Source organism: Cydia amplana, chromosome 3, assembly GCF_948474715.1.
Source record: "Cydia amplana chromosome 3, ilCydAmpl1.1, whole genome shotgun sequence".
NCBI lineage: Eukaryota > Metazoa > Arthropoda > Insecta > Lepidoptera > Tortricidae > Cydia > Cydia amplana.
Window position 1 is genome coordinate 7,099,346 of NC_086071.1, and position 21,420 is coordinate 7,120,765.

At 38.8% G+C, this 21,420-nt stretch overlaps 2 protein-coding genes across 2 annotated transcripts in view; one reads left to right on the top strand and one right to left on the bottom strand.

Moving 5' to 3' along the window:
- The window catches only part of LOC134662462 (neurogenic protein mastermind-like), a 41,497-nt gene extending 30,055 nt beyond the window's left edge, over positions 1-11,442 (bottom strand). Inside the window, exon 1 of the mRNA XM_063518692.1 lies at positions 10,791-11,442. Within this exon, the coding sequence (XP_063374762.1) occupies positions 10,791-10,855 (65 nt within the window). The 5' untranslated portion in view covers positions 10,856-11,442. The remainder of the gene's footprint in view (positions 1-10,790) is intronic.
- A 960-nt stretch (positions 11,443-12,402) lies between these two features.
- On the top strand, positions 12,403-20,463 carry LOC134662463 (heat shock protein 75 kDa, mitochondrial). Its single transcript, XM_063518693.1, has 13 exons — positions 12,403-12,597; positions 12,714-12,877; positions 13,074-13,235; positions 13,722-13,957; positions 14,485-14,594; positions 14,713-14,786; positions 14,912-15,188; positions 15,272-15,341; positions 15,609-15,756; positions 16,977-17,104; positions 18,147-18,334; positions 19,589-19,820; positions 20,242-20,463. The coding sequence occupies exons 1-13, from the start codon at positions 12,477-12,479 to the stop codon at positions 20,414-20,416; spliced, it is 2,085 nt and encodes a 694-aa protein (XP_063374763.1). The 5' UTR covers positions 12,403-12,476; the 3' UTR covers positions 20,417-20,463.
- The last annotated feature ends 957 nt before the right edge of the window (positions 20,464-21,420 follow it).

Below are 21,420 nucleotides of genomic sequence, written 5' to 3' on the forward strand. Positions count from 1 at the left end.
GGGGAAAAAACAGTTGGTCTTATAAAAGTTGCAAAGTAACAGTTTGGGAAATTATCATTTGTCGGATTTTAAGTTTGTGTGGGAAATGTTTATATGGGAAAGATTGAGTTGACAAACGTGCAGTTGGTAAAATTTGGTTGGGAAACGAAATTTGGTTGAAATTCGAAAAAAAGTATCGGTATATTAGAAGGATCCCAAGAAGTTTTTGTACTTGTATAATTTTCAAATATCTAGCATGAAGTTAAGTTTATATTGGAAAATCCATACTGTGTGCCGAAAAAAAACTGTAAATTTCAAACGGTTGTAATTTTATTTTCACCTCAGCAGCTCGAACAAGGGTACTTTGCTACTTAAAAACAGTGAGCAAAGTCGCATTTTGCTCACTGAGTGAGACAAAATGAGCAAAATGTGATTTTGCTCACTCAGTGAGCAAAATTCGATTTTGCTCACTGTTTTTAAGTAGCAAAGTACCCTTGTTCGAGCTGATGAGGTGAAAACTTAATTGTTGGTATATCTTAAGAAAACATGAGTGAATAGAGGTAAGTGATGAAGAAGGAATACATTTTTCGGGTTCTCTAATATGTTCTCACTGCTGAGGTGAAAAGTTTTGTGAACTACACGAGATCAAAGTTATTTACATCTCGTGCGCTTTTGAGTCCCTTACTACGCTCAAGATTCTAAATTAGATTCACTCGCTACGCTCGTGAATCTAGTATAGAATCTTTCGCTTGCACGGGACTCAAAATAAGCACTCGAAGAAATATCAAACTTTGATCTCTTGTTGTACAAATAACTATTCTAAGTAATCGTCATCACGGCGGTTTTTTTATCGCATTTAAAAGTCCTATTATTAAATTATGTATATATTTTAGTGCAAATAATTCTTTACGCCATGCGACGTTACACCACTGAATAGAAGAGATCGCTGAAATTTGGTATTTTCCAAATGGCAAGAAAGTTTTCAACATAGTCCATGCTTCCTTTCGATACACTTAAAATAACCTCGTAGATTCGTGCATTTCATAATAACCAACTACTAATTTAGTAATTTTTCTCTTGAACAGAGGCCTCGAAGCGGCAGACCTCTAGGAACAAGTGACCCATCAGAAATATTGTTAATAGAATTTGCGCCCGCCCCCGCATGCCCGTCATATTTATCGTGAAAAATTGGGATAAATATTCGGCTAAAGTGAAACGAACTATAAACAAAATAGCTAAAGTAACCGAAAATTTGCGTTATTAATTTCTAGGCCAAGTCAAAAAGCATAAAATTTCCTTCGTACAAAAAGTCACATTTTTTAACAGACGATGAGCAAAGTAAGGGCCACCCCACATCTAGCGTCTTTCGAGCGTCGGCGTCTACTACTCTATGGCCGAACGTCGACGCAACGTCATTTTCCATAGCGCTGACCAGACGCGACTCTCGAAAGACGCTAGATGTGGGGTGGCCCTTAATGGGTTCAAATCAAGAGCAGCCAAAAAACTTTTACATATCCAGCATGTGTTGGGATGGTGCAGGCAAATATGAAAAACGGGTCCGTAAGTAGCTGTCACTGAATGCGCTAGGAAAAAGCTGCCTACCACTCCTACAGAAAATAGAATAATAATAAAAACTGATAATTATTTAAATAAAAAGTAGCTTTATATTCTAGTAATCCTAAAATCCAAAAATCCTTATCAATTAGATCAATTTTTTCATTTGAAGATTACAGCTTTTTTTCGTTACACCCCTTATTTACTTCCATCCCCTAATTCCAAGGCTGGGGGTTGATTTACTAAAAATCTTGACATATGTATTTTATTATTTATAACAAGGAGTCAATCTATTTTTAGACCTCTAGCATCTAAATTTAAGTGACGAAATCGGGGTTTTTAATTTTTATCAACAAAATCTAATCAAGAACTATGCAAATTAAACTTAATATGTTATATACTTATACTACTGACATCATATCCCGAGAATTTTGTTAAATAAACGACGAAGCGCTTTGAGAAAAGGTTGGTAGTGCCCTTGCGCTTCGCTCGTCTTGGCGGGGGCACTACCGTGCCCCCAGATTTTTCCCATTCCCATTCCGTACTATGGCGTGTCCGCTCTGTGTCAGAGGTCAAAAATGTACTAGTTCACCTGTTGAGTACGTACTACGTATACGTATCGAATTTAGGGACATAGTTCATCAGTTAATTCAAATTATGGTATAGGACGTGTAAATATGATAAACAAAATTCTATAGATACCTACAATATGAAAGAGATTCATTGTTGGCCGGTTTTATTTGGATAAAACAACGATTCCGCCCATGAAATGTTTTATCTACGCGGGAACGCGCCAGTGGCTCCGCTCACCTAATTTTGACGTATGATTTTGTTTCGTGAAGTTATAATGAAGAGATAAAACACCCGTCACTCTCACACTCCAGGCGGGCTAGCGTAGGGCACGCGCGGGGGCCCTCGGAACTCTAAAAACTTGTCGTCTGTGTTTTTGTTTGGTTCATTGACCAGCCGGCCGCGCTTGACGCGCTTAGCAAACAACGCATTCGATAACACTCGCCCGTTACACTATGTCACTGACGCTAATAAAAAGGTAAACCACATATGTACACATTGCATTTAGTTACCTACATAATCTACATATATTTTTTAACTATGAAATACATACTGTGAATCAATATTGGCCAATATTATATTGATTCAGTTTCAATTTCTACTTCATTCAATTATTGACAAATCACCATCATATTGGAAACAGATCGAATAACTTAAACTCAAATTGGCCTGTATACTGTAAGTCTTAAAACGTATAACGTTTATACGATAACGCGATAATATCATGAAATAGCAAAAAACGCTATTCTGAATACGAGTGAAAATTATTTGAACAAGATGTCTATATGTCCAACAATAAGAGCATAAGCAATAACATACAGCATGTGGCTGCGCTTCTGTGCTAAGCACAGTACTTTGTATTTCCTTAAATTAGGTGATCACCTCCAAGTTAGAGGGGGGCGGGTATTAGTATAGTTTAACCTATTAAAGAATATTTTCCAGTATATTAACTATAATAAAAAAACAAATAAATAAAACATATGTATTCAAAGTTTTGTTATGAACAAACTGGATTATGGGACAAGACTTTATCAAGATCGTTATCAATTATCATGTTTCGATGTGGTGACGCGACAAGTGCATGCAGCCATAGATATCCAACGTAGCAGTTACGCAATATATGGTCGTCAACTCCGCCGTAAAATGCCTTATCACAAACACGGTCGAAATAAACATCGTGTTACATATATTAGGAGGTTGCTGGAGTCAGTATTTTAAATAAGTATTACACGTACACATTTTGTAATACGAGCTACTCGTGCTGTAGGCTGTATTATTTTGTATGTTTGTGCTAAAATGGCTGTATTATTTTGTTTATAAATGAATGATATACTGTGACTGTGATGACTATAATTATGTGTCAATAATAACTATCACCCGAACCCGGACAATGTTCATAAATTCATACATTCGTAGTAGGTAATTTATGTGTTATGTAAAGAAATTCAAAGACTGCATCGCAATGCAAATAGGAAATGTAGAGCCAGGCGAACGCTAATGCACCGCCTATGGCCGTTTAGAGTACCGTTAGCTGCAACCGAGACTCAACATAATTTCGCTCGGTGCGAAACCCACTACCTATGCCCTCACTCACATTGATTCATTGCTTTGTGAAATGTTCTATACGGAATTGCGGGATGGTTGCATAGTAAAAATTGCTCAGTATGACCTTATGTATATTATATATTCATCCAGAAAAAAAACCCTGTATTGGATTATAATTTCGCCACCAATGGTGTAGGTTACAAAAGTATAAACATAATATATCTGTCATTTATCTATGATGTCGACTGTACCGTATCGTATCGGTAACGTAACTCACGGAACTTACGTAACTAGAATATTCCTATGGGTTCTACTTACCTAATAGCTATAGCTATGTCGATGTTGCTGGAAAATTAGGTATTCGCTTGTTCCTATACGATAGAATATTTTCGGTCCAGCGACTAGGATTATTATCCACATATCGTAAAGCGGTTCGCGACAAGTGCCTATTATAACCAAATAACTTTCTTAAAGTGGCGCTGGTGGCCTAGCGGTAAGAGCGTGCGACTTGCAATCCGGAGGTCGCGGGTTCGAACCCCGGCTCGTACCAATGACTTTTTCGGAACTTATGTACGAAATATCATTTGATATGTACCAGTCGCTTTTCGGTGAAGGAAAACATCGTGAAAACCGGACTAATCCCAATGGGGGCCTAGTTTACCCTCTGGGTTGGAAGGTCAGATGGCAGTCGCTTTCGTAAAAACTAGTGCCCACGCCAATTACTGGGATTAGTTGCCAAGCGGACCCCAGGCTCCCATGAGCCGTGGCAAAATGCCGGGACAACGCGAGGAAGATGATGAACTTTCTTAAATACAGAATGGTGTTTTTTATTCGTCATGTGGTTCGCAGTTATTTGGGTTAAAATGTTTGACAAACCCTGATCGGGCATGTAGAATTATAAAGGATTTCTCAAGAGCATCACTGTAGGTGTAGGGTATGTGAGTGGGGAGCGGAACCAGCATACAGCACCCGACATTGATTACGTGGGATTTTACAGTTCAAATTATACTAGAGATGGTCAGATCAAGTCGCGTAACGTTCCGTGCATAGGTATGTTTTTGTATTTTACTTCACAATAAAATCTAGAAGAACCCTATTTGAGTTCCAAAGCTAAAACCAGGATGAGACCTACGCTTAGTTAAAATGGCTTTTCTTGAGGGGCAAAGCCGAAAGTCAAGTTGTAATAAATACAAAAAATATGGAATTCTATCGCCATTATAGCAGTATCGCTTTTAGGAGCGTATACCTATACCCTAAGGGCGATTGTGCACTACAATGAATTTTACTGTCCGGCAGTCCGAGTTTTCATGGTCCGATATGGCATGAAAAAAAACGGATGATTGGCTTGTGCACTTGTCCGTCTTTTTACTCGCATGTGCGGCGCAGTGTCATGAAAAAAACGGATGATTGGCTTGTGCACTTGTCCGTCTTTTTACTAAAAGAGAGGCCCGCCCCCGCTCGGCCAAGTCATGAATTATACTAATTCCAGACGCAGTGCACAAGCATAAACACGTTTTTCATGGCTGTTATCTCGGTCCGGAAAAAAACTGTCCGGAATGGGGAAAAGTAAAATGTCCGACGGTAAAATTACGTCTAGTGCACAAGCTACTATATAAATTTAATGGCGTGCCATATCGGACCGTAAAAACTCGGACTGCCGGACAGTAAAATTCATTGTAGTGCACAATCGCCCTAAGGCAAAAGGGACCTTGGCCCGGGGCGGCGGGAGTCTCGGCGAAGGTCGAATTTTGCAGTCAATTTTGCCATACTATTACTTATTCTGTGGTTTTGCATAAAATTAACAACTATAGGCGGTTTTTGTGCCAGGCCGCCGTACGCCCCTGCAATATTCGGTATATCGGTTTGCAAAGGACTCTAATCCAGGCCATAATTGTAAAAAAAGGTGTGCAAATAATTCAAACGAAGTTATACTCGTATCCAAGGAGTTAATGATTTTAATTTATATTGTTACTAAAGGTTGCGCAACGACCATACAACAATGGTTCTCATTTCAATGGGTAAGTTACATAAACCGCCGTTAGAGTGGCGTACAGTACGGAACGGGTAAAAGCAATAGCGCCAGAGCAACGGTCAATGTCGTGACAAGTGTGCCCGCTTACGGTAGGTTTGGCAGGTGCGCCCGGTTACTCTATATCTATACCTACACCATTTTCCGAATTGTACCTACCAACAATGTCAAAGTCTCTAGAGTCCTATGTAGATACAAATTTAAATTCTTAAAAAAAAATTACATACTGTATACATATAATCACGCCTATTTCCCGAAGGGGTAGGCAGGGTAGAGAGGTAGTTGAGGCAGAAAAAATATTGTTCCAGATAAAATGTAAAAACGGGATATAAATGCCTACCCTACCTACCTTTTCTGTGCGGAAGACACATCAATCGTGTTTAAAGCTTTACTCTCTTTAAACGAGGTTGGCAGTTTTCTCAGCTAGTTTAGCTACATCTACCTACCATCTCTGTCGTTACAAATACCACACATCAAAGCTATAATAATCGAATGATAAACGAAATTCAATGCAGGAACGAAATAGCCTCCTAGGCGTGCCTGTCGCTACTCCATAAATTCCATATATTTAAATTACAATTCGTTTACACTATGTTGTCTTGTCTGTAGACTTAAACATTGGGCAATGCTAGTGCTATGATTTTATTTTAGCATTGTCCTGTCCACCTCAAAATAGGGCATAATGTTATAAAAACTTACAGAAGAACCATGAATACCATGATCATAGTGATAACTCCACCCACAAGTAATGCTCTGAAATAATTATGATGACATCATATGACAGCATGACAGTATTCTAAGCCAAATTAATGCAAATTGTTGTAAGCATTGTCACAACCCTAAGCAGAAAATAGCTCTAGGTATGAAGAGCTAAGCTAAGCAAGAATCACAGCCTGTATAGTATAGTCAACCTGCACTTGATTGTGAGCACAGAACAAGTTAGAATGGCGATGCGAGCAGGGTATCGCCGCCGGTTTTGAGCAAACGCTCGCATGCTACTCGCCCGCGCTGACCGAAAAACGAAGTAAACATGCCTTTTTGCGCCACAATAACCTTCAGATTAAGAAGCTAGACATCAAATCTGTCTAAAGGAGGCGTATTCATTCACCACGCACACAAGTTTTTACTACCGTTGCGCGAGTGTTAGTAAAGGTGGAGAGGAACGAGCGGCGACACCGGTTCCGATACTAACTGCGCGCGATAGCCATTCTAACCTCTTTAATATGTTCTGTGATTGTGAGAATAGAGCAATAAAATTATAACACAAACCCCTTCATTTTATTTTATCAAATATTATATTAGAACATAAGCGTTTTGGTGTTACACTGTAAATATAGAAATAAATAAATGAAATGAAATATAAAAAAATTGCAACAGACCGGATAAAATTATGTTTAAGGCAAAAGTGGATTCGCCTGTCTATTCATAGTCCTCAGTCTTCTCTGCATATTAAATTAACATTATTGAAAATATTTTGACACAATTTGATTTACAACTGGACGTAGTTACGCGAAAACGTTCCAACCCACAAGTCACTCGAAAATGAGTTACCATAACCAGGGTACTATTTTTGACATATTACATCATGTGCACACAAAGATGCTAGTATTTTTAGGTTAGTTTCATCAATAAAATTTGACCCAAATGTTCCAACCCACCATTATGCCAAGGACGTGTACTCAAAATAAAGTAAAAACATTACATGCATACTGAAACATATTGTTAAAAACTCTTAATAGAATAACATATCGTTATAATGTTCCACTTGTCTTGGAACATTATACTAAATTCATAAAACGCACATTTAATTGTTTCTTAAATGATCCATGTGGGTTGGAACGTTTTTGCAAAATCTTTATACATTTTTTATTTCTGCAAAAATGTTCCATGTAATTTGAAACCTTTTAGATTAATCCATACTGTTTTTTTAAGCTGCGAAGACTGTTCTAAATAAAGTGGAACGTTTTATTATAATATATTATTTTCCAATTTTTTGCTATAAACGATCCACATATACTTGATCCATTTTTGCTATTAAATATGTTCGAGAGAAAAATTTTTTTTTTACCAAAATATATATATATATTTTTTTAATAGCCTATATTGTGTCCCACTGCTGGGCAAAGGCCTCCCCTGTCTTTCGCCACTCGTCACGGCTTTGTGCATGTTCCCGCCAGTCGCCACAGAATGAGTCCAGGTCGTTTCGCCATCTCATTTTTGGTCTGCCTCTGCCTCGGGTGATCTGTGGTGCCCAGTCGGTCGCTATTTTGGCCCATCTGTCCGGGTGCATCCGACAGATATGTCCCGCCCAATCCCACTTGAGCTTGGCGGCCTTCACACCCACATCTGCGATACCAGTTTTGGAGCGCAGCTCTGTGTTCTTTATCCGATCGGTTCTACGGACTCCGAGTATACTGCGCTCCATTGCTCGCTGGCAAATCTTGAGTCGGGACTTTTGGGCTTCTGTTAATGACCAAGTTTGGGCGCCATAGGTTAGGATAGGCAGAATACACATGTCGACGAGTTTGCGTTTTAGTGCTAGTGGAAGGTTGCCCTCCATTAACGACTTCATGGACCAGAAGCTCTTCCAGGCGTTTTCGATGCGTCGATCGATTTCCTTGGACTGCCTGTTATCGAACGATGCTATCTGGCCCAGATAGATGTATTCGTCAACGTATTGTATATCCTGCCCATCTACCTTGACCCCATGTTTCGCGCCATTGGTCATTAACTAGGTTTTCAACCTGTTCATTTCCGACTTCAAGACTTGCCGTGCTAAGATCTTGTAGCATTTTCTGTAGATGGGGTGCAGTGTGGGAGAATAGCACAATGTCGTCGGCGAAACGTAGGTTTGTCAACCTTTTTTCGCCGACGTCAATGCCCATTGTTTCCCACTTGGTCGCCAGCTTCTGGAAGATTTCCTGTAGGCAAGAGGTAAATAACTTTGGAGATAGCGGATCACCTTGTTTGACTCCTTTTTGGATGCGGAATTTAGGGCCGGGAACATGCAGTTTGATACTTGCAGTACTATTGCGGTATATGGTCTCAATAAGCTCAACATAAGTGTTGTCGATTTGTTGTTCACGCATAGCAGAAAATACGGCAGAGTGTTTAACACTGTCAAACGCCTTAATGTATCCACAAATGCAAGGTAGAGTGGTATTTTGAACTCATCGGACTTCTCTATTATTTGATTGACGGTTTGCAGGTGGTCAGTTGTCGAGAAGCTGGGTCGGAATAATATTAATAATAATTAGGGTTAATATTGTATTGTGCTTGTTCTGGGGGTTGGTGTTTATCCAACAGTGAGGCGATGCGGTTTTCGATGACTTTGATAAATAATTTATAAATGTGTGAAATTAAACTAATTGGTCTATAGTTTCCGATGTCGGATTTGTCGCCTTTTTTATGGAGAAGGATAATATTAGAGTGACAGAAATCTTGAGGAAATTCGCCGGTGTGCAAAATTGTTCCGTAGCCAAATGGCAAAAAACGGAACCCTTATAGATTCGTCATGTCTGTCTGTCTGTCTGTCTGTCTGTCCGTCTGTCCGTGTATGTCACAGTCACTTTTCTCCGAAACTATAAGAACTATACTGTTGAAACTTGGTAAGTAGATGTATTCTGTGAACCGCATTAAGATTTTCACACAAAAATAGAAAAAAAACAATAAATTTTTGGGGTTCCCTATACTTAGAACTGAAACTCAAAAATTTTTTTTTCATCAAACCTATACGTGTGGGGTATCTATGGATAGGTCTTCAAAAATGATATTAAGGTTTCTAATATCATTTTTTTCTAAACTGAATAGTTTGCGCGAGAGACACTTCCAAAATGGTAAAATGTGTGTCCCCCCCCTGTAACTTCTAAAATAACAGAATGATAAAACTAAAAAAAATATATGATGTACATTACCGTGTAAACTTCCACCGAAAATTGGTTTGAACGAGATCTAGTAAGTAGTTTTTTTTTAATACGTCATAAATCGTCTAAATACCCCCTTCATGGGCGAGTCCGACTCGCACTTGGCCGCTTTTTGTTTATTGTGGCCTAATGGCAAACCGATTGCTCCAGCGAAATTAGTGGACTTACAATCCATGTACCACTACATACTTGAGGATTGCCTTCAATTTTATAGAACGCTTCAAAGTTCTGAAGAAGCTACTGATGATGTTGATGGGTTTGGTGGAGTTCCGGACTTCGAGATTATAGAATACGATGATGATTGAATGTTTAATATAAGTTTTTGATAACTTTTGGAACCATATCAGCAAATTTTTGACATAGGTTCTAAGCTCAAAATATCACGTCCAATTTTTTTTGTAATACATTTTCAAGTTTGTACAATTTTTGTTGTTTTTGTATGTTCCTCATTGTTATTTATTATTTTACATATTAAATTTATTTTAGATATATTTATAAAAATAAATAATACACATAAATTCGTTTTGGAACGTTCATGCATAATTGCTATTTAACAAGGTTCATACAAAATTAAATTTAGCAAAAACGTTTCAAACTCGTTTTACCTATTTATATGCCCCTTGTATTATGTATTTACAAAAAATATGCATATCATTCAATAACCAGTTTGGCATTCCACAGTAAAACCAATAGTATTTGCCTGAAATAATTACAGGGAAAAAGTGTACCGCTAAAACACAAAACTGCGTTTATCTCAAAATGGGGTCGCTGTGGGTTGGAACGTTTTCGCATAACTACGTCCATAAGTGGCATAGTTTATTAGATTATATTTTGTTATTTCCAATATTTCTATTAAATTTGTTTTTGGGTCCTAATTCTTAAAATAATCAAAAATCTAAAAAAGTCACACAAAAGGTTAAATGGTTAATATTGTATAATGTCAATATCCAGAGAGGAAAATGGGGACAATGTTAGTATTGGAGAAATGGTTATTTCCTTTCCTCTTAATATTATGCTATAGATTTGATCAAATATTATCTCCCTTACACTCACAAAACCTAGGAGAAGTAATTTATTGGAGTCCCTAGATTATATCAAAGTTATTACTCTTATCAGATAAAACTAGGTAACAGCATAGGGGAATTTGTCACATGCACACATGCTTCAACGAGTAAGTTCATCATACATACCTCAACCTATCCACTACAGCTTGGCGCTTGGGTGGCAGGATCATATCCTCCATGGGCTGGAGCATGTTGGGCGGGTGCTGGGGCGAGGCGCCGGGCAGCAGCCCGCCGGCGCCGCCGCCGCCCACCAGGTGCTCCACGGTGATGGCGGCTCTTACTTCACCTCTGCTTCATTCTCACCGCCCGCACCTTCCTCCTTCTTGTTCAACGCTCAGGTACTACAACGCAAATGCGCTAACACTATCAAAAAGTAACTATAGTTCGTCCTTAAATCCCTGAACACGTCTTTCATGATGACACAAACAATCCAAAAGCACTTCCACCTTTCTAGATTTTCAGAATTCCAACGATATAAAATCGAGAGGTTCACTTGTTGCACTCGTTTTAAACGTTATTGCACATAACACAATAGAGAAACATGTCAAAATGATAGAATGTTTTGAAACAATTTACGAAGTCATCCTAATCACAGTTTTATGCTATAATCGAGTTTATAACCGCCAACAATTATCATGAATTCATTAGCGAACTTTAAATAAGTCTATATTTTATATTTAGTCCAAAAATATATTGAAAACACCAGAATTTCACAATTTTTAGAGATTCAACAGTGTTTGCGTCCGCTTCAACGAACCTTTTGCCAAACATCAACTGAACTGAAATTATTGAACTGAACCAATTGAACTGACGCTTGGAGAAGCCATTTTTGAAATTACATTCCATTGCATTCATAGTTCATTCAATTTGTTTGAGTTTCATGTTAAAACTCCGTATAATTCGACACTAAAATAATACACAGTCCACTATCAAAATAACACAAAAAAAATCTCACTCTGCGTCATTATATAATAATATTTGCGAGAGTAAAACTGTATTTATAATTACACATTTATCAAACATTATTTATTTAGTATATTTTTTATCACTTACTTAAACACTTTTCTTTTGACACATTTTAGTGAATGTTTAGTGAATTAGTGATGTCCATGCAGTCCATGGATGGATTTGACTGACTAGAATCACCGACTAATCGAAGAGTTGGTCGATTGGTCAGTAAAGACAACACAGCACAGCAACAGATGATATGCGGAACTAACTTTTTTGCACCTTAATAAAACTTTGCACATTTTAAAGTGAGAATAATTCTCATATTAGCATATTAACTGAAAAAACCTCTACCAACGTTTTCCACGACGACCAGAGGGGCTACCGCAAAAACCGAATTTCGAAAATTGCGGGGATCTTTCTCTTTTACTCCAATGAAGGCGTAATTAGAGTGACAGAAAAAAACGCCCGCAATTTGCGAAACTATTATATGTCCATAACCTTAATAGTTCTCCCGCATATCATCTCATTCATTTCTAATTCGTTCTCTCTCTCTCTCTCTCTTTGTGTTATGTGGCTATTAAAATATTAAGCTTATGTTAATATTAGGTGTTTATTTCTATTATTGATATGTGTTTCACCTAATCGTAATTTTTTCCGACTCATAACCGAATAATATGAATTCTGCCGTATAGCTTAACCGACTAGGACCATACGTCCCTAATGTTGACATTGACACATGACAGAAAGTAATTTCATTCTCTCATTCTTTCGTTCAGTTCATTCGCTCATTTTTAAAACAATTGCGGAGTTGTGAAAATTTAGGTTATTAAAGTTAATTTGGCGAATACTAATTAAATAAATATGTCAGCTTTGCGGGCTAGACTCGGATCCTCAACATTATGTGCACGAAAATTTCTTCTACAGTCTGCAAACAATACAAAACATTTCGCGGCAAGGGTCATATCTGTTAAAACACAAAACGGTATGTTTTATGACGACAAGGATAATAAAATTATAATTAAGATATATAAATATACTCTGGCAAACAAGTTTTGTCAGTAACAGCACAGTAAAAAACTATACTTATCTTATTCTCAGATTCTTATTTCGTTCGGCCATATTCGCAAAGACCATACAGCACAGCAACAGAAAGCAAAACTGAAAAAGAAGTATTGAAAGGATCTTCAGAAAAGAAAGAATTCCAAGCGGAAACACGAATGCTTTTGGATATTGTCGCCAGATCACTTTATTCTGATAAAGAAGTAAGTTACAGTGTTACACAGTTTTAGTGTCTGTTATTTATTGATACTAAATCTATCACTAACTGCGATATTCTCCACTAGCTGACTAGCTATGTAACTATCTATGTAAGATGACATAACAGGCCGATATGCTGCCTGCACTGTTAATTATGTCTTTTTGTAACAGATAATGATCATTTTAAATTATTTTTTATAGGTATTTATTAGAGAACTCATTTCAAATGCAAGTGATGCATTGGAAAAATTTAGATACTTGACGGTCAGCGCTGCGCCAGAGTCAAAGCAATTGGAACATGTTGACAGGCCGCTCGAAATCAAACTCACCACAGACAAGCAGAATAGGACCATCACTTTCCAGGTCAGGACAAATTACCTAGTAATTAATAATTTAAATTAACACATTGATTGCCAGTATTGTGACCCTGCCAAACAAGACATCCACACCAAGCCACAACAATTTTGTCATATGAAGCTGTAGTAGGTCATCTGGCTGGGAACAAAATCATAAAATACCCGATAGTCGGGTTTTCGGCACTGAATATGTTAAATTTAAAGGTCTCTATATCACTCTTCCAATATTTAAGTGACAAAATATAAAAAGAATCATTTTCATAGTCAACTATGAATCTATTCAATTGATCTTTAGCCTCAGTAACTTAACACAATGTATTTAATTGAAATTGTTGATTTATAACTGGATTAACACCTCAATTATTGTCTGCAATAAAATAAAGTGAAAATGAATAATTAATTGACAAACTGCAATGTCCTTTAAAATAAAGTCTTACAAAACTGATGTGAGATTTACGTAATATCACAAAACACCTTACTTTTCTATTATTAGGATTCAGGTATTGGAATGACCAAAGAAGAGCTCACACAGAATTTGGGTACTATAGCCCGCTCTGGCTCCAAATCCTTCATTGAGGAAATCAAGAAGCAAGGGGCTGAACAAGCTAGTTCTATTATTGGCCAGTTTGGAGTTGGCTTCTACTCTGCATTCATGGTTGCTGACAAAATTGAAGTGTTCACTAGAAGCAGCATTGCAGGTTCACCAGGATTCAAATGGAGTTCTGATGGGTAAGTTTGGTCTGTAATCTGTGTGCTAACTCGGGGCACAAATCGACATATTAATAGCCAGGTCCACATAGCGGGCATACGCGCAAGGCAATTTCCTCACGCACAAAACAGACAGTGTAGGCGTGCCTCGGCTGAGGCGGCCTGGCTATTTATCGACATCAAATCCCTAGAACATAATATGGTTATATATTTAGACACATATATATTTTGTTTTAACGAAGTAGTTTAACCAAGTCTTAATAATGATGATGATGTTATGTATGGTGTTAATATTACATTATTTATCACTATATTTTTGGAAGATCTGGGCTTCATAAGCAATGGCCTTCTCTACTGGTAGACCATTTATATGCACATGTTCCATACATGGTATACGGATTCAAAGATCCCAGACAAAAAATTGAAAATTATAGTGCCTTTTTGTATTTCTGTGGGATGAAAAGTTTGATCCAGCTAAACTAGAATAGTGTCCTTCAATCTGGTTACTTGGTCATGTCAGTCATCAGGATGTTCTTACATAATTTCAGCTCTGGGATGTATGAGATTCAAGAAGCTGATGGTGTTCCAATTGGAACTAAGATTGTAGTCTATCTAAAGACAGATTGCAGAGAATTTTCGGATAATGATACAGTTAAGGGTAAGTATCACACTCACACGCATATAAGATTTATGTGGTGTATCTTTGATTTTAATTTCAATAGTTCAAGACTCCGTGCCTCATAATATCACGTCATGACCAAATTTTCTTTTTGCAGGCATCATCAAAAAATACAGTAATTTTATCAGCAGCCCTATTTTATTGAACAATGAACAAGTCAATTCTATTAAGGTTTGTATTATTCACAAATATTTAATAGGAAGTAGGTACATGCTATTAGTTCAATCGCTTAGAGCTCAGGCAACCTAATAGTTTCATTTGTTTTTGTTAGTATATTTGACTTTGTAATTTTGCAGCCTCTTTGGTTAATGGAGCCTAAGGAAGTGACACAGGAGCAACATATAGAGTTCTACAGATTTATTGGCAACACATATGACAAACCGCGTTTCACCCTCCACTACAAGACTGATGTACCGGTCAGCATACGGTCCATTCTTTATGTTCCGGAAGGCAAACCGGGTCTTTTTGAACTGTCCCGAGACTCGGATGTTGGTGTAGCTTTGTATTGCAGAAAAATTTTGATTAAAAACAAAGCGGAAAATATATTACCCAAGTGGATGAGGTTTGTTAAAGGTAGTGTAAATCTTAAGGCATATTTCTAAGATTTATGTATTCATGTTTTTTAAGAGAAATATTAATGATGATTTTCGTTTTAGGTGTGGTGGATTCAGAAGACATTCCTTTAAATTTAAGTAGAGAATTACTTCAAAACAGCAGTTTGATTGTGTAAGTGCCTTAAAATAGTTCTCTAGTAGGTACATATAGACTAAAAAAATGGCATACCTACTTAATATAGTACAACATAAATTAGTAATAAGGCATTCTCCACTTGGCAACCTTAGAGCAAAGCAGAACAGACTAAATGGTTCATTCGAAAACCAGAAGGAAATTATAAATAAAAGATCCCTTCAAAAAGAAAAAGAATTAAAGTTTTGTCATTAATAAATAATTCACATAATTGTATAATATTATGAAAAAATATTTATTTTTCAGCAAACTACGAACAGTCCTGGCAAACAGGTTCCTTAAATTCATGTGTGATAGTGCCCAAAAGGATCCGGTGGGGTATGATGCGTTTTACAAAGATTATGCTATATTCCTAAAGGAAGGAATTGTTACTAGTCAGAGTTCGATTGAGAAGGTAAGTTCATAATATGCTTAAATTAGATACTACAACCTTGTAAGACTGTGTATTTTTAGGCCGCCATAGTGGAACTTTTTAGATAGGTACCAGTGGCGGCGCGTCAAACATATCCATAGGCAAGCCGGGGCTAATTTGGCTTACATATTTCCTTTACAGCTCTGCTTAAACGTCCAAAATAGCGATGGGCGAGTCGAGTTATCTGATTCGAATAATTCGAATCAGCCTACAGATGAGTTAATTCGAATCAAGACTATTGGCAATTCGAATCAACTCGACCGCTAGCTAACTCGGCGAATGAATCGCCAATTCGTCAACTCGCCGAGCCGAGTCAACGCTATCACACTGCTACTAAGGCCATTCAAAAATAAACCTTAATACCGTAGCCCGAAGGCTCTTTTTACAGCAACTGCCGCTCGATTCGCCGTCTCAACTCGAGTTGGTACTATGACCATTCAAAAATAAACCTTAATTCCGTGACCCGAAGGTTCTTTTTACAACAACTGCCGCTTGATTCGCCATCCCAAGTATAAAGTATCCCAACTCGAGTTCACTGCTAGTATGGCCATTCAAAAATAAACCTTAATTCCGTACCCTGAAGGTTCTTTTTACAACAACTGCCGTGTAACTCGCCGTCTCAACTCGCTCCGCGCCTGTGCCTGTGACCTTGTCGCGAACCACGCGAATCGTCCAGTCAACTCGATTTTGAATTCGAATCAACGGCCGAATCATTCGAATGATTCGAATTAAAAAAAAGTGGACTCGTCACATCGCTAGTCCAAAAACAGGCATGCCGGTGGGAATTGACTTTTATGTATGCGCCGCCACTGATAGGTACCTACTTTACTTTCTCCACAGAATAAATAATAGTACTATCGTACAGAAGGGACACTTCCTACAAAACCGAAGTTTGACAGCGATTCAGGGACGAATCGTGCGGTCCCTTTCTAATGTTTCGGCTATTTAGGGTTGTCGAAATTCAAGTCATTATCTGTGGTCGTGCACGCAAACGGAGGTCAAGTTGTGTCAACCCTAATAATGCTCGGAGCAATACTGAGCCGAACGGAGCCGAGAATGCCCGAAAGGAGAAGTGTTACCCCACTGCTTTCACTATAAATCCTTTTATCAAACAAAGCATTGCCACTGTCAGCTATTATGGAGCATGAACTATAACCACCTTGTGATTACATAGTTATAATGCTTAAATTTTATTTTTATAGGAAGAAGTAGCAAAGCTGCTTCGATTTGAATCGTCCAAGCTAGAGAAGGGAATCAGAACATCAATGACAGAATATAACGCACGTCAGAAGAATGAATCTAGAACTATCTACTATTTAGCCGCTCCTAGGTAAATACACAACAATCCGATAAACATTTTCTGAAAATACATCATACAGACTTGGATATCATGAAACTATTTTAGTCAATTGGCTCACAAAGGTCACTTTCAGCGAACTCTTGCCAGCTTCTTTGTATAGATAGAACATCATTCTACCTATTCCTGGGACGTGTACAACTGTAACATCCGTAACACCTTGGAGCGCCGCACCCATAAGTGAGAGCGACAAAGAGATATCTTTTTCTCGCTCTCACTTATCGGTGCGGTGCACTGCTACCTTGAACGGTGCGGTAATGTGTTACGACTTTAACATGTCCCTCGTATAGTCGACGTCAGATATGTTTACAGTTTTACACTTAAGCTTTGGATTCCTCCGAAAACGGTGCCGTCATATTACGGCCGCTATATAGCGTTGACTGACGTCACTAGAACGTTGTCTATGTAAACAAGATGGCGCGGTTTCCTAGACGGCGTTACGTTACGTTGATTGTCAACGTAACGTAAGATGACGGCCGTCATGACGGTGTCGATAGTTTCGTGAACGTTTTATTAGATAGCGGTGACGCCATTTTGAATAAATGACACGAGATTTGAATAAATGATTCTGTGCTACGATTATTTTCCTCTTCTGGTGATATTTCATCCTCCAAGTAAATTATAGATGATCAAGCAAATCATGTCAGTAGGAAAAGGCGCGAAATTCAATATTTCTATGGGACGTTGTTTCATCGCGCCTACATTTTTCAAATTTGCCGCTTTGACCTTGGTGGATGACGGTGTGTTATGACGCCGTGGTACTTTCCACATGTCGCCACCGTAAAGACGGCCGTCTTTTGCGGCCGCTATATGACGGCCGTCATATGACGGCACCGTTTTCGGAGGAATCCAAAGCTTTATGCACCTTACTCCTTATACAAAAGGCAAAAAAATTATTACGACGACAGTATCTGAACACACCTGAGTGATTTCACACGTTTCATTTTTTAATTTTGGTAGAAATCAATAAGATTTCTGTACAACTAAATACCTAAGCGTGTACATAACGTTACAGTCGTGAGTTGGCGGAATCATCGCCATACTTCGAATCTCTGAAGAAGCGTGACATCGAAGTGCTTTTCTGTTACGATACATACGATGAGTTGGTGTTGCTGGAGCTAAAGGAGTTCGGCGGGCGGCAGCTCGTGTCCGTGGAGAGCGACATGCAGACCGAGCCAGACACCAAGCAAGACTCCGTCATAGGTATTTACGCTCACTGTTAAAAGAAACGTGACATCGAAGTACTTTTCTGCTACGATACATACGATGAGTTGGTGTTGCTGGAGCTGAAGGAGTTCGGCGGGCGGCAGCTCGTGTCCGTCGAGAGCGACATGCAGACCGAGCCAGACACCAAGCAAGACTCCGTCATAGGTATTTACGCTCACTAAGTGGTTTCACACTATCGCACCGCACCGCGACCTTGGTGGGTCGCACCCATAAGTGAGAGCGAGAAAAAGATATCTCTTTCTCGCTCTTATGGGTGTGACGCAACAAGGTCGCGGTGCGGTGAGGGGCTTATGGGTGCGGTGGATAGTGTGTTACTATTATAATACCAGTTCTAAATATAAAAGCCGTAACAGACTACCGCACCGGACCGCGACCTTGGTGCGGTCAAAAATGTCAAAATATCTCTTTCTCGCTCTAACTTATAGCTGTGTCCTTAAAGGGGCCCACTAAGAGAGTGAGATGCAATGCACATTGGACGGGTGGAATACCACCCTTATATATTGTCAATGTAATGCTGAAATTACATTGACAATATCGGCTTGTCATTTGGATACAAACCTTGTACCGTGCCGTTAGTGTTTAAAATTGATTAGCTCGACGAGCTTACGAGCCGAGCTACGCGGCGAGTGTAATCATTAGCTCGAGGCGAGCCACGAGCCGCGAATGTAAACCGGCCATGAAACTTTCTCGTTTGTAACCTTTTAATAGAAACATACACACCAGGGATGTTGCGGATGCCGATTTTTTGACATCCGCGGATGCGGATGCGGATTTTTAAAGGCTCACATCCGCGGATGCGGATGCGGATGCGGATGTCAAGATAGTACCATAAAAAACGTCATATATTACATTTTAGTAATTTTTATTTCAAAAAACCGGCCAAGTGCGAGTCGGACTCGTGTTCCAAGTACTTCCAAGGGTTCCGTACATTAAGTCCCACTCACGCTTGACTGCTCATTTCTAATAGGTTTTTTGGTTAATGACTAAATTACCTAGCACTTACGCCGATGCTAAGACGTTCCTGTACCGACCTGTTCCACATCCGCATCCGCATTAAATCCGCATCGATATTATGCGGATGCGGATGTTGAAAATAATGCGGAAGTTCCGCGGTTGCGGATGCGGATGCGGATATTCGCAACATCCCTGATACACACAGTGGTATTTGTATCACTGTGTGTGTGTACTGACTGCTTTCGAAATAGATACCTAATTATTTTTCGTCCCTAGGATCCCAAGGGCTCCAGCAACCACAAGTCGATGAGCTTATCAAATTCCTAAAGTCCAAATTAGATGGGAAAGTGTTCGACGTTAGAACTACACAAAAACTGGATTCGCATCCATGCGTGATCATCGTACAAGAAATGGCGGCGGCTCGGCATTTCATCAGGACCCAAGCGCAGAGCCTAAGTGAAGAAAACAGATACGCTTTGCTGAGGCCCCAACTTGAAATTAATGCTAAGTAAGTTCTACATGAATAGCTGATATTTTTACAGAGGAGCATGCATTGTATGTATTACTGAATCGCGATTAGAAAGGGATTGAGATAGCTGTCAATCCATATTGATTTTGACGTAAGTGTATGGAAATCTGTTATTTCTAATCCCTTTCTGATCGCGGCATGATAATAATATTTGAGCTGCCCAGCCTGTACCTGCCTACGCCCATGAGTAAAATTATATTTACTGCAATATGTTACTGTATTTAAAAGTAAAACATTTTACAATAATGTAAGTATACTGGGTCAACCAAATCTTGTCAGTAGAAAAAGGCGGCAAATTTGAAAAATGTAGGCGCGAAGGGATATCGTCCCATAGAAAATTTGAATTTCGCGCCTTTTTTTACTGACAAGGTTTGGTTGACCATCTATATTTATTTTACAGGCATCCTATAATCGAGAAGTTGCACAAGCTTCTTTCAACTGATAAGGAGCTAGCTGAGATGGTAGCTAATCAGTTATTCTCTAATGCCATGGTCACTGCTGGCCTCGTTATGGACCCAAGAAACTTGATCACGCACATCAACGAGCTGCTGGTTAAAGCTTTAGAGAAACATTAGTTACGTTTTTCTAGTCTAGATGTTAAAATTATATTAATATTTGCTAATTATGTTTCATTATTCCTATCGCACGAACACTCCGATTTCTATGTTGCCGTATGTTGCGATAAAGCCAAAGTCAACTGCAATTTGACACAGAAACACCTGTCTTCTAAAGAGAATATAACCACTACGCTAATGGTATTAAGGTTCAAAAGTGACAAACTTTCAATTTCCGTTCCTGTACAAAACATAGATGGTAGGATCCTAATAGATGTGGTATACGCGTGCGTCCTTGAGGGACAAAACATAGGCAATGCGACACTATGATTGGTCGAATTTATTTGTTGCCCACCGTAATCCATACTCAACTTGGTCAAGCAGATCTTGTCAGTTGAAGAAAAAGGCGGCAAATTTGAAAAATGTAGGCGCGAAGGGATATCGTCCCATAGAAAATTTGAATTTCGCGCCTTTTTATACTGACAAGATTTGCTTGACCAGCTTTAATTTATGGTAAAGCCCCCTCCATACTCGTGCGCGAATCGCGGCGCGAAGCCGCGAACGCGAGTGTGGAGTCGCATTGCGACGCTATGATTGGTTTAATTTATTTGTTATGGTGGGCAACAAATAGATTCGACCAATCATCCATAATAATTTATGGTGGGGAATAAAGAAAAATGTGAGACTGTGACAAGGACAAACAATAATAGCGCTTTCGCTGCTACTTCTACTGAAAGATACATAAGACTATCCCTTTCTGTCAGTTATCGCCACCACTCATGCCCAATCCAGTTATACTAGATTCATGGACAAAGACAAATAATAATAGCGCTTTCGCTGCTACTCCTACTGAAAGATGCATAAGACTATCCCGTTCGGTCATTTCCCCCACCCCTCATGCCTGATCCAGTTAAAACACTAGATTCATGTTCCGTCTAGTTAGTCTATGGTATATCTGAGGGCCTACCGCGAACCACGTTCGACGTGTTGTCTTTCTGTCACACTTACGTACGAATTTACAAGTG